The following is a 14410-nucleotide window of genomic DNA, read 5'->3' as shown; positions in this document are numbered from 1 at the left end:
CAGAGTCAACTGAACTCCAAACAAAATCCCAGTAGGCTTTTTTGTAAAAATTACAAACTGATTATAAAATGTATATGAAAATGCAAATGACCTAGAAGAACAAAGTAATTTTTAAAAAGCAAAGTTGAAAAACTTATACTACCTGATTGAAGATTTACTGTAAAAACTACAGTAATAAAGATAGTATGGGTTTGCTAAAAGGATAATGTATTAACTATATTTTCTTATTTTCTGTACCCTTGATGTTCTGGCATCTAGGGCTTAACTGATCCTGGAGAGACTGCCCCCTCCCAGTGATAGCTAATTCTAGAGATTAGGAAATAACTTGAACTTGAGGATGCCTTTCATATGCAAAACAGCCAATACACAGCCCATATCCACAACTACCTCTTTTACCAGGTTGAGCCACTATCCCCCTGCTCTAATCACTCCAGGGCCAGGTACCAAGCAACTGGGGACAGTCCCTATACCCTAGAGCCCAGTGGAATTATTCAAACTAGCCAATCTTAAATCTGCCTAGCCTTCTGGCCCTGCCTAGTCCATTCCTTCCCACAAAACCTAAATAAAGGCTCTGGCCCATGCTTTCCCCTCACTCCTTCTAGATCCCAACTGACCCTGGTGCTTCCACATGTGTGATATGTGTGGCCCTGTATGGTGTGGTATGCCTCCGCCTCTTGGGAACTGTAACAAACTATCTTTCCAGTGGCAGTTGTCTCCTAATCTGTTGGCTTCATGAAACCTAAATAATAATAAAACCTATCTTTTAAAGCAGACAGACAAATAGATTAAAATTGAACAGAAAAGAGAGACCAGATACAGGCTCATACACATAAAATGAATTGATTTTGATAAACATACCAAGGAAATTCAATAGGAAAAAGAAAGCCTCTTCAACAAATGTTTCTGGAACAATTAGATATCAGTATTGAAAAATGAATCACAGACCTAACTGAAAAAGTTACAATGATAAAACTTGTAGAAGAAAGTATGAGAAAATCTTTGTGCCTTGTGGTAGGCAAAGATTTCTTTTTTTTTTTTTTTTTTTTTTTGAGACAGAGTCTTACTCTGTCGCCCAGGCTGGAGTGCAGTGGCTGGATCTCGGCTCACTGCAAGCTCCACCTCACCGGTTTACACCATTCTCCTGCCTCAGCCTCCCAAGTAGCTGGGACTACAGGCGCCCACCACCTCGCCCGGCTAGTTTTTTTGTATTTTTTAGTAGAGACGGGGTTTCACCGTGTTAGCCAGGATGGTCTCGATCTCCTGACCTCGTGATCCACCCGTCTCGGCCTCCCAAAGTGCTGGGATTACAGGCTTGAGCCACAGCGCCCGGCCAGATTTCTTAAACAGATCGCAAAAGGTACTAACAATAAAACAGATGATAAATTGGACTTCATCAAAATTAAAATGTTTGCTCTTTGATGGGCACCAAAAAGAAAATGAAATTTCAAGCCACAGATTGGAACAAAATATTAGCAATACATATATCTGGCAAAGGAGTTGTATCCAGTAAATATATTAAAAATCACTAATAAGAAGACAAACAACCTGATTAAAAAATAAGAAACATATGAGTAGATATTGCACACCAAAAAATGTTTATGGTCAATAAGCACATAAAAAGATGCTTAACATCATTATTCTCATAAGATAAATGCAACTTTAAATGATAACATCCACTATAATAGCAAAAATAAAAGAGTTTGATGATAACAAGTGTTGATGAGGCTGTGGAGCAACAGGAATCTTTATGTATTGCTGCTGGGAATGTAAAATGGTACAGCCGATTTGGAATACAGTTTGACAATTTCTTCCAAAGGTAAGTATACACATATTATATGACCTAACAGTTCCAATCTTAGGTATCTACCCAAGAAAAATGTAAACGTATGTTCACACAAAGACAGACCAGAATGTTCACTGCAGCTTCATTCATAATAACCAAATATTAACCACCTATAGGTGTAGAGATTAACAAATAGTAATATATTATTCCATGAAATACTATTCATCATTTGAAAGGAATAAACCAGAGATATACGTAATAACATGGATGAATTGCAAAATGATTATGCTGAACAAATGAAGCCAGACCCAAAAGAGTATGTAAGGTATTATTCCATTTATATAAAGCCCTAATAAAGACAAATCGAATCTAGAGTGATAAAAAGCATGTCAGGGGTTGCCTGGGGCTGTATGTATTGACTACAAGGGGCATGAGGGAGCATTCTGTGTGAAGGAATGTTACACATCACAATAGGGGTGGTGGTTACACTGGTGTATACCTTTATCAAAACTCATCAAACTGTCCACTTAAAATAGATACACTTCATTCTGTGTAAATTCTCCCTTAATAAAATGGATTTTGACCAGGCGCGGTGGCTCAAGCCTGTAATCCCAGCACTTTGGGAGGCCGAGACGGGCGGATCACAAATTCAGGAGATCGAGACCATCCTGGCTAACACGGTGAAACCCCATCTCTACTAAAAATACAAAAAACTAGCTGGGCAAGGTAGCGGGCACCTGTAGTCCCAGCTACTCGGGAGACTGAGGCAGGAGAATGGTGTAACCCCGGGAGGTGGAGCTTGCAGTGAGCTGAGATCCGGCCACTGCACTCCAGCCTGGGCGGCAGAGCCAGACTCTGTCTCAAAAAAAAAAAAAAAAAATGGATTCTAAAAGAAGAAATACTAAGTGATAGTGACCATAAAGTCAGAAGATGGGAGAGAGGCACTAGGCCATGGGAAGGTAGAGAGGAGTGAGGAATCTGAAGGTGATAACTTACAAAGGCAAAGGGAGGTAAGGCTCCTTGTAGATGAGAGTTTGTTGGTACCTTAGAGTGAGAAGGTGAGAACAAAAGAAAGAATAAAGTGCAAGAGTACTAGGAAGAACAGAAGCCAGGCAACCAACAGATTTTCAAAAAATCAAATCCAGTAAAACCGAAATGTATGTGATAATAATCTAAGACTCTGGGGTGTGGTTTAAGGAATTACACATAAAAATGGGATGGAAGGAAAGAATATCCAAGAAAGCAAGACCTCTAGTCAAGAAGCCTGGCATATGATCCAGAGTATAGGAATTGGGGCAATTCTCCTGGAAGAAAGCCAAGCAAAAAGACAGGTGATAACAGTAAGAGAAATAAAGGGAGAGAACAATTTGGCACCCGAGAGGCCAATGCTACCTATCCTCAAGCAATTTCTAAAGCTTCCAACCTTTAAGCAATAACAGCATTTTAAAGGCATCAGTCTTCCTTAGGGAAAAAAAAAAAAAAAAATTACTTCGTGTCCCCATCTGCCTGGGTCACACCCACTCACCTGAACAGCTCTGATGTGGGGCTTCCCCTTCCAATGTCCATGGCCCCTCTCCTTGCTCCAACTTGAAGATGACCTCTGGTTTGGGAACTTCAAACCCTGTTAACAGGACATGATAGAGAATTGGGTCCAGCAAATTGCTTTCCATTTGTTCTTTGGAGAAGTAACCACATTTCATTGGGAACTGAGTAATAATCATAGAGGTGAAAAGGGACTGAAGAATCTCAGACAAATCAAGGAGGACACCATAATACAGTTCAGATGTACCAGATAGCTCAGTGGTGGTGAAGGGAAACACAACGGGGCTCTATATTGGTGTCCTAAGGCTGCTGTGACACAGTACCAAAACCTGGTGGCTTACAATAGAAATTTATTGTCTCTCATGTCTAAAGGCTAGAAATCCAAAATCAAGGTGTCAGCAGGGTCATGCTCTCTCTGATGGATCTAGGAGAGAACCCTTTCTAGCATCTTCTAGCTTCTAGTGTTTGTCAGCACTCTTTGGCATTCCTTGGATTGTGAATACATCACCCCAGTGACATGGCTGTCTTTTACCTGCGTATCTTCTCATTGTCTTCCCTCTACGCATGCTTGTAGCAGCAATACCCCAATTTCTGCCTTCACCTTCATATGGCATTCTCCCTGTGTCCAAATTTCCCCTTTTTATAAGGACACCAGTCAGATTACAGTAGGGTCCACCCTAATGACCTCGCTTTAACTTGATTACCTCTGTAAAGACTCTATTTCCAAATATGGTCACATTCTGAAGTACCGAGGGGTAGGATTTACACATAGTTTTTGGGGAAGACAAAATTCTACCCACAAGAGTCTTCCCTCTAGTTCCCCAAAATTCATGTCCTTCTCACATGCAAAATACATTCACCCCATCCCAACATCCTCCAAAGCCTTCAGTCATTCTAACATCAACTCGTAAGTCAAAAATCACATCTCGACATCGTCAACTAAAAGTCTCAAATCTCATCATCTAATTCATCCAAATCAGTATGGATGAGACAGGATATAATTCATCCTGGGGAAAAATTCCTCTCTATCTGTGAACCTATGAAACCAGACCACAAGTTATCTGCTTCCAAAATACAGTGGTGGGACAGGCATAGGATAGATATTCCCATTTCAAAAGGAGAAACTGGAATGAAAAAAGAGATCATGGGACCCAAGTCTGAAACCTAGCAGGGAAAATTTGATTAGATTTTAAGGCTTGTGAATAATCTCAATGGCTCCATGATCTGTCCTCTGAGCCCACTGGGTGGCAGGCAGCCCTGAGCCAGGAATGACGCCCTTCACTATTACCCCTAATGGTCCACTAGCAAAATTTTTGCTACCTGTCTCTGTGACCTTATGCTCTGCTCTTCTAGAGGTCTTAATTCCAAAGGGAGAAATACTTCCACCAGGAGACACACAATGATTCCACTAAACTAAAAGTTAAAACTCCCACCTGACCACTTCGGGTCCCTCGTGCTCTTGAATCAACTGGCAAACAAGGGAGTCATGGTTTTGGCTGAGGTAACTTTGATCATGGTTACCAAGGGGAATCCTTACATTGCCCAATTTTAGCAAGATTCCTGTTAAGTCAGTTTAGCTAGAATCCCCCAACCTCAATATCCAATCACACTTGATATCTGATCAAATTCCTGACCTATCCCCCACATAATATTTGATCACCCTCACCTGCCTTCTCCAAGAATCTTGTCAGGTCAGTTTAGTAACAATCCCCCTTTACCCCTGATGTCTCCTCTTAGTCATTTTCCATCTACTCGCCCCACTCTGCTCCTGGGCTATATTTATAAATCCCCACTCATCTATGTTGTATTTGGAATTGAGCCCAGTTCTATACCAAAGTATCTTTTCCCCTATTGTAATAATTCTGAATAAAATCTATTTTCACCGCTTTAACTATTGTCCAGCTCTGGTTTTCTTTGACAGTTTTGGTGCCACAACTCGGATAAGATCATTGATCACTGGACCCCAGACTTCTCACCCAGAATCTGAAGTATGCACCTTCGAAGCCTTTGTCTTCACTCCTGACTAATTGGGGACCCATTGATGAGTCCGACTCCTGAGCCTCTGGATGACAGTCCATTGAAGCACAGTAAGGACAGATTTATATATATATATATATATATATATATATATATATATTTTTTTTTTTTTTTTTTTTTTTTTTTTTTTTGAGACAGAGTCTCACTCTGTCACCCAGTCTGGAGTGCAGTGGTACCATCTCGGCTCACTGCAACTTCTGCCTCCCAAGTTCAAGTGATTCTCATGCTAGAAGGTAGGTTAAAGTTCCAGGTAAGCAGCTGTTTATAAGAAAATAAGTTAGAGTCTCATGCAAGGAAAGGCTGGGTTAGTCTCCTAGACTTCTCTTTGTAAGAGGCTGGGTTCTGTATGGAACAGAAGCTGCGTCAGAGTCCCAAGTTTCTCTATTTAAAACCATAAAAGTACTATTAGTTTAAAAACATGGGAACTTCTCAGTCTACCAAAACATCCCTTTTTGAACCCCTGCTGGCTATATGCTCCACCAACTCTACCTGTTTCCTGTCTTGTTGGCATGATATTACTAAGGATAGTTTGGAACTTAAAGGGCTTCCTTGGGAAAATTTACATCTCCCCCAACTGTCTCCTCCAAAACCTCTCCCTTCCCATTGCTTCTGCTCCTTCTTCCTTTTACCACTTTTGATCTTCCCTTTAAGCTCTCTTGAATCCTTTCCTAGGTCCCTCTTCAAACCCCTACCTCTTCCATCCCTCTATCTATTCCTGCCAGACCATTCCCTTCCTACTTCAGTCTCTTAACTCCCTATAATCACTTGAACTTTGGGACCCCTCCTCCCATCAGGGGCTCTCAAGAGACTGAGGGAACCCTGAAAGCAACCACCTGAGACTAAAAGAGAAAAAAAAAACTAATTGGAAATAGACTGGACATTGAACCTTTAAATTCCTGAGTCTCCTTTGCCAGTAAAAGCAGCCCTTCTACCCCATCTGAGAAGATTAACCCTACTGTTCCTGAAGCACTTTCAGTGGCTTCTCCTGAGGTACTTGCCTTGACGGGCACTGCCGATTCCCTTAAGAGCCTATGCTCACCATCCTTCTTTGCTTTTAGACATATAAGTGGACTCAAGTCAAAGCAGGTCCCAAAAGGTAAAGCACAAAGAATGACCCATGAGGATGTGCGTACACCAAAAGAATGGCATGATTCATTTAATTTATGCAGACAGATCTAGAAACTATACAAGGATATGGATATCAAGGGTGTATGATAAAGGTGGAAGAAACAAAAAGTTGGATCAGGCTGAATTGATTGATATGGGCCCACAAAAAGTTGGATCAGGCTGAATTGATTGATATGGGCTCACTAAGCAGAGATTCTGAATTTGATATTGCTGCTGGAGGGATTAGAAAGGGCTCTAACAGTTTGGTTGGCTGGCTGGCTAAACATGGACCAAAAGGTGGTCTACACTAAATGAAGTTGAAATGCCAGAACTGCCTGGGTATTCTGCAGAGGAAGGTATCCAAAGAATTGGACTATTGGAGGGGATTTATCATGTGAGACCTGTCCATCTACTCTGGGAGGGTCCAGAGGACACACCTGTCACCACTGTGAGAAACAAATTTGTAAGGGGAGCTCAAGCATCCTTGAATCGCTCTGAGTGCTCTTGTCTGTCGGCTGGAACTTACAGTGGGAACTGCAGCCACTGAGTAGGGAAACCTAAGTGCAATGGGGATAGTTGGATCCTGGGGTGGCAGGGGTTAAAGGTAGGTACTTAATCGCCAAATGCAGGGTGAACATGGCTACCACAATAGACAGCAGAGTCAAAGCAACAATCAGAATAGTCTGATTCACAGAGACCTATGGCATTGGCTAGTTGATCATGGTGTCCTGAGAAAAGAAACAGACAGGCAGTCTACACAATAATAAGTTGATCTGTATAAGCAGAGGAGTTCTAGGTCAAGTGAACAAAACTCTAACTTGAATCATAAAAGCACAAAGTCACAGCCCTTCAATCAATTCCCAGACTTGAGCCTATTTACCGACTCAGACCCAGAACCCCTTGAATGAAGGGGAAGCCAGGTCCCCTTAGGGAAGGACCCTGGTACACTGCCAAAAACTTATACTATGAAATCTTTCTCCCAGTGTTCCCCAAAGGGACCTATGGCCTTTTTATCAAGATAACTAGGTATCGGGAAAAAAGAACAATCAGACATTTTGGGAATTACTGGACACTGGCTCTGAACTGCCACTAATTCCAGGAGACCCCAAACACCACCATGGTCCACCAGTCAGGGTAGGAGCTTACAGAAGTGTAGTGGTTAATGGAGTTTTAGTTGAGGTCCATCTCACAGTGTGTCCAGTGGGTCCCTGAACCTATCCTGTGGTTATTTCCCCAGTTCCTGAATACATAATTGGAAGGACACATTCAGTAACTGGCAGAATCCCTACATTGGTTCCCTGACCCGTGGAATGAGGGTTACCATGGTGGGGAAGGCCAAGTGGAAGCCACTAGAGCTGCCTCTACCTAGGAAAATCGTAAACGAAAAGCAATACCACATTCCTGGAGGGACTGCGGAAATCAATGCTACCATCAGGGATATGAGGGATGCAGGTATGGTGATTCCCACCACATCCCCATTCACCTTTCCTATTTGGCCTGTGCAGAAAATAGAGGGCTTTTTGAAGAATGACACATTACTGTAAATGTCACCAAGTGGTGACTCTAATTGCACTTGCTCTTCAAAATGTGGTTTCATTGCTTGAGCAAATTAACATATTTCCTGGTACCCAGTATGCAGCTATTGATCTGGCAAATGTTTTTTTGTGATATTTGTTAGTAAAGACCACTAGAAGCAGTTTGGTTTTGGCTGGCAAGGCCAGCTATACACCTGTACTGTCCTACCTCAGAGGTATATCAACTCTCCAGACCTATGTCATTATTTAGTCTGCAGGCATCTTGATCACCTTTCCCTTCCACAAGATATCACACTGGTCCATGACATTAATGAGATAATGCTGATTGGACCTAGTGAGCCAGAAGCAGCAACTATGCTAGACTTATGGGTAACATATTTACATATCAGAGTGGGAAATAAATCTGAAAAAAATTTAAGGGCCTTACACCTCAGGGAAATTTCTAGGGGTTCAGTGGTACAGGGCATGTCAAGATATCCCTTCTAAGGTGAAGCAAAAGCTGTTGTACCTTCCTGTAAGGAAAAAAAAAAAGGCACAATGCCTACTGGGCCTCTTTGGATTTTGGAGGTAACACATTCCTGATTTGGGTAAAGCTACTCTGGTCCATTTACCAAGTTATCCAAAAAGTAGCTAGTTTTCAATGGGGCCCAGAACAAGAGAAGACTCTACAACAGATCCAGGCTGCTGTGCAAGCTGCTCTGCCACTTGGACTATAGGATCCAGCAGATCCAATGGTGCCTGAAGTGACAGTGGCAGATGGGGATGCTGTTTGGAGCCTTTGGCAATCCCCTATAGGTGAATCACAGTGCAGATCTTTAGGATTTGGGAACCAAGTCCTGCCATCCTCTAGTAGTGGATAACTACTCTCCTTTTGAGAAACACTTTTTGGCTTGCTATCGGGCCAGAATTTACTCACCCACTGAATTTAAGCATATTAGTTGGTGGAGAAGAAACTTAACAAGGATTTCCTCAGTAACAGCAAGTGAACATGGAAGAGCTCAGTGCTGAACCTCTGCCCCACAGTGGGGGTGCTGGAAATGTGGCATAGAGAAGACCCACTCCCCACTGCTGCTGATAGCACCCAAGTCCTTCTGATTGAGGCCCAACCTGTTGATGGTCTGAGGCCAGCAGCAGGCTCTGGTGCACTGGGCCGGGGCATTATTGGGGCCATGTTGCTTGAGAATGTACCCCAAAGTGGGTAGTCAACTCCATCTACTAAGGCTAAATACCTGTACAAAATTGACAGTCAACAAGAACCATAAGGGAAAGTTAAAAAGATATATATATTTGGTCTTCATCACCTGATATGGTTTGGATCTGTGTCCCCTATAAATCTCATGTCAAATTGTAATCCCCAGTGTTGGAGATGGGGCCTGGTGGGAGGTGACTGGATCATGGGGCAGATTTCTCATGAATGGGTTAGCACCATCCCCTTGGTGCTGTTCTCATGATAGTGAGTGAGTTCTCATGAGATCTGGTTGTTTAAAGGTATGCAGCACCTCCCCCTCACTCTTACTCTTGCTCCCACCATGTAATATGCTTGCTTTCCCTTTGCCTTCTGCCATGATTGGAAGCTTCCTGAGGCCTCCTCAGAAGCAGGAGCCACTATGCTTCCTTTACAGCCTGCAGAACCATGAGCCAATTAAACCTCTTTTCTTTATAAATTACTCAGTCTCAGGCATTTCTTTATAGCAATGTGAGAACAAATGGACTAATACATGGTGTAACCTCAGATCAGACATGATAACCTTGGCCCTGCCCTCTCAGCCCTGAAAACAAAGAGATGGTCCTGTTCTCTGAAACTAAGGAGGCAATGGGTCCCCCCATCTCCTCAGCCTGTGCCTTCAGGGCCTGTGGTGGCAGCTACAGCCCTACTAGCTTCTGAACTATCCTCAAAGTCATTCTTCCCTTTTCTTGAAGGATAACACATGATCACAGTCAAAACAGCTTTACCATCACATTTCCTGCTTATAGAATCCCAGAAGTCCAAGAGCCTTCTTCCTTCATTTTCTCCTGTCTCTGTCCCCTTCAGTCCAACCTGGAAGCATTTCTAGTGAGACAGTTGATTGGATCCACAAGTCACATACCTAATCTCTTTAGTAATTGGTTGTCCAGACACACCCTTGGTATGTTCTTTCCAGAGTACACTTTCTGAATTTTTGCCATATGGATAGGCTGAAAATTTTCTATATCTTCAAGTTCTGGTACCTTTTTCCTAACAATTCTTTCTTCAATTTATCTCTTTCTTCTCACATTTTACTATAGCAGCACAGAGAAACCAGGCTGTGCTTTCAACACTGCTTGGAAACCTCCTCAAATAAATATTCAGGTTCATCACACACAAGTTCTACTTTTCACCCAACAGAATGCAATTCAGCCATGTTCTCTGGTACTTTATAACAAGGATCGCTTTTCTTCCAGTTTGCAATAATATGTTCCTTATTTCTATCTGAGATCTCACTAAAAGTACCTTTAACATTCATGTTTCTACCAATAGTCTCGTTAAGGCAATCTAGGCTTTTTCTGTCAAGCATATCAAATCCCAGCCCCTAGCTTCAGCCTCTACCCATTACCAATTCCAAAGCCACTTTCAGATTTTTAAGGTATTTATCACAGCTGCAACCCCATTTCCAAGTATAAAACTCTGTATTAGTTTCCTAGGGTTGTTATAACAAAGTACCACAAACTAGGGGGCTCAAAACAACAGAAATTTATTGTCTCACAGTTCTGGAGGCCAGAACTCCAAAACCAAGGTGTTAGCAGGGCCATACTCTCTTTGAAGGTGCTAGGGAAGGAACTGTTCCACGCCTCTCTGAAATTCTGGTGGCCTCAAGTGTTTCTTGGCTTACAGATGTATCATTCTAGTCACATTCCATCTTCTCCCTGTGTATCTTCATATTGTCTTCCCTCTGTGTGTGTGTGTGTGTGTATGTATGTGTGCGCACGTGTCTGTGTCCAGTTTTCTCCTTTTTATAAGGACACCAATTATATTAGATTAAAGCCTACCCTAATGATCTCATTTTAGCTTGATTACTTCTGTAAAGACTCTATTTCCAAATAAGGTCACATTCTGGGGGACTGGGAGATTAGGACTTCATATATTTTATTTGGGGGACACAATTTAACCCATAACAGGCTCCTCACAACTTCACAGGATGGTTGTCCTTACCTACTGAGAGCAGGTGGCTGTAGTTCTCCAACATTACATCCTGGTACAGGCGTCTTTGTGTAGAGTCCAGTTGCTGCCACTCCTCTCTACTGAAGTCCACAGTCACATCCTCAAATGACACTGATACCTGTAACAACACAATCTTGTTCAAGGCAACATGATCAGCACTGGAGGATGGAGAGAAGACAGATAGGAAGTTCTTTTTAATACTTTTTCATCATAATATACCATATGGTATGCCCATTAAATACTTAGTGTGTATACACACACACACACACACACACACACACACACACACATAATATTGTGTAGAATATAAAAATCTAATCATAAATTCCTGCTATTCATTATGTATGACATTTAGTCTTTCATTTATTAAAAATTATAATTTTTAGTAAGGATTTGACCTTGATCCTATTTTGTTGCTCATTTTTATGAGAAATTTGTGCTCTATAACTTTTAGAGGGAAGCACATATATCCCCTCCATCCCAATTTTTAACAATTCACATAGCTCCTTCTCCTGTTGCTTTCATTTACTCTTCAAAAATACTGCCTTTTTCTCCTGATGCCCTTTTATTGCTCATTTCTAATTTAATTCCATGGTGGTCAGAAAGTATACTCTGTATGATTTCAACGTATGGTCTATCTAGGATAATGGTCCATGTCTCCCTGAAAAGAATATATATTTGGCTATTGATGGCTGTAGTCTTCTGTAATATATAAATCAAGTTGGTTGAGTGTTGTTGAAGTTTCCTATCGCATTACTGATTTGTTTTCTACTTGTTTAATCACTTATTTGTCAAGATTTTGGTAAAAACTGACAAATGTTAAAGTTTATATGGCTATGTGAAGGACCGAGAATACCCAAAAGCAAGAAAAGGTATGAAGGATTTATACCCCCTAATGTTAAGATTTACTGTAGAGCTACAGTAATTCCAGCAGTATGGGACGATGTAAGCACAGACAGATATATCATTAGAACAGAATAAAGTCCAGAAACAGACCCACACATGTACGGACAATTGTTTTTTGACAAAAGTGCCAATGTGATTCAATGGGCAAAAGGGAAGTCTTTTCAACAAATTGTGTTGGAAGAGATAGATATCAGTATTAGGAAAAAAACACAAACCTTGACCCACCCCTCAAACCATATACAAAAATTAACAAAAATTAAGTTTCAGTATGACTGCATTGCTTTTATCAGACCAACCTTCATACACGTAACAACTATAAACTCTGAACAAAAAATATTAACATACTAAGGAGCAACCCAAATCAGGCATCTATGGGAGGACAGCTGACACTTTGAAGAAAGGCTGGCACTTTAGCTTGTGAATAGGCCCAGTCAGTGCCATGTGGCACAACTAAAATTCCAAGAGAAGTGGTACATGCTTGTGGTCCCAGCTACTTGGGAGGCTGAGGCGGGAGGACTGATTAAACCTGAGAGGTCAAGGCTGCAGTGAGCTATGATTGCACCACTGCACTCCAGCTTGGGCGACAGAGCAACATCCTGTCTCAAAAAAAAAAAAAAAAAGAGAGAGAGAGAGAGAAGAAAAGAAAACTACCAGTGTTACTGATTTGAAGAATCAAAGGGGAGTTCTGCAGTCATCACTATCATTGGAAAATCAAGGGGGAATCCAGAAAGGCACTGAAAGAGAGAAGGGTGCCTAAATTCTGTGATGAACTCTGCCCAGATCTCTGGTTGACCAGCTAAATGAACTGAAATTTGAGCTACCACATACCACAGAGAAAACATTTCCTAGTTTGAGTCTAGCCAAGTTAAGTGCTCCCTACACAAAGCAAAACAAAAAATAATCAACAATAGTCAGAGGAATTAAACAGAATCAAGCATCTCTAATATATGTTTCACAACAAAGATACAATCCAAAACAACTCAACAGAGAGACACAGAAAGGTGTGGAGAGAAAGGGAAGAGGCTCAAGAGAAAATGCACTCAGAGACTGACCTGAGGTGATCCAGATGCTAGAATTAGCAGAAAAGCACTTTAAATCAGTTAGTTATAATTATGCTCAAAAACATACAAATATGTTCATAATGAACGAATACATAGGATAGGCCAACTGAGAAATATAAACTATTAAAAAAACTGAAAAATACAATCTGAACCTAAAAAGTTCACTGGATGGGCTTGACAGAAGAATATAGATAACTGAAGGAAGAGGTAATTAACTTAAAGATAGACCAACAGAAATTATCCAATCTGAAAAGCAGAGAGAACAAAATTGAAAATAAAAACAAATAGTCTCAGGGATGATGCTATGGTTTGAATGTTTGTTATCCCTCCGAAATTTATGTTGAAACTTAATCCCAATGCAACAGTATTAAGAGGTATGGCCTTTAGGAGGTATTTAGGTCATGAGGGCTCATGAATGGGTTAGTGTTCTTTTAAAAGGGCTGGAGGGAACCAGCTACATCCTTTCTTTTTGACCTTCCACCCTTTCCACCATATGAGGACACAGAATTCACCCCCTCTGGAGGACACAGCAACAAGGCGCCATCTTGGAAGCACAGAGCAGCCCTCACTGGACACCTAAGCTGCTGGTGCCTTTATCTTGGACTTTTCAGCCTCCAGAACTGTGAGAAATACATTTCTATTGTTTATAAGATACCCAATCTCAGGGATGTTGTTACAGTAGGACAAACAGACTAAGACAGATGAGTAAGACAAAAATCAAAAGATCTAACATACATGCAATTTAAGACCCAGAAGGGGAGAAGGGCAGAAAAGACATTTTTAAAAATAATGTGCAGAAATTTCTCAAATTTGGTGAAAGACATACGTTTATAGATTCAATAAGTTTTGCAAATTCCAAACAGAATAATACACATAAAACCACTCCTAGGAGCATCATAGTCAAACTATTGAGAACCAAAGGAGACAAGATTTAAAAGCAGCTGGAAAAGCAAAAAACAAACAAAAAACCCCCACAAATATTACACACAGAGAAATGGTGATTCAAGTGACCACTTACTGCTCAACAGAAGAAGTGGAGGCTAAAATACAGTTGGATGGTACTTTTTAAATGCTGAAGAAAATAAAGTATTATCTGGCTGTTTAAATGTTAGGAGTTCTTTGATTAGTTCTCAAGGCCTAGGAATAATTCTTCACGGCTTTTGGCTCCACACTCTGGGTTCCTGGCACCACCATCTGAGTCATCCTTCCTTTTTCATGAAAAGCAACAAAAGAATGTGCTCAACCTGCTTCCTGTCAGAAG

General features: G+C 41.2%; 1 protein-coding gene across 1 annotated transcript in view; it reads right to left on the bottom strand.

Moving 5' to 3' along the window:
• The window catches only part of ZNF81 (zinc finger protein 81), a 92677-nt gene that overhangs the window by 20591 nt on the left and 57676 nt on the right, over positions 1-14410 (bottom strand). The window contains 2 exon segments of the mRNA XM_033202060.1: positions 3309-3404; positions 11174-11300. Of these exon segments, the coding sequence (XP_033057951.1) occupies positions 3309-3404; positions 11174-11300 (223 nt within the window).

This window comes from Trachypithecus francoisi, unplaced genomic scaffold, assembly GCF_009764315.1.
Source record: "Trachypithecus francoisi isolate TF-2019V2 unplaced genomic scaffold, Tfra_2.0 Lachesis_group6, whole genome shotgun sequence".
NCBI classification, from domain to species: Eukaryota; Metazoa; Chordata; class Mammalia; order Primates; family Cercopithecidae; genus Trachypithecus; species Trachypithecus francoisi.
This window is presented reverse-complemented; position numbering and strand designations above follow the sequence as displayed.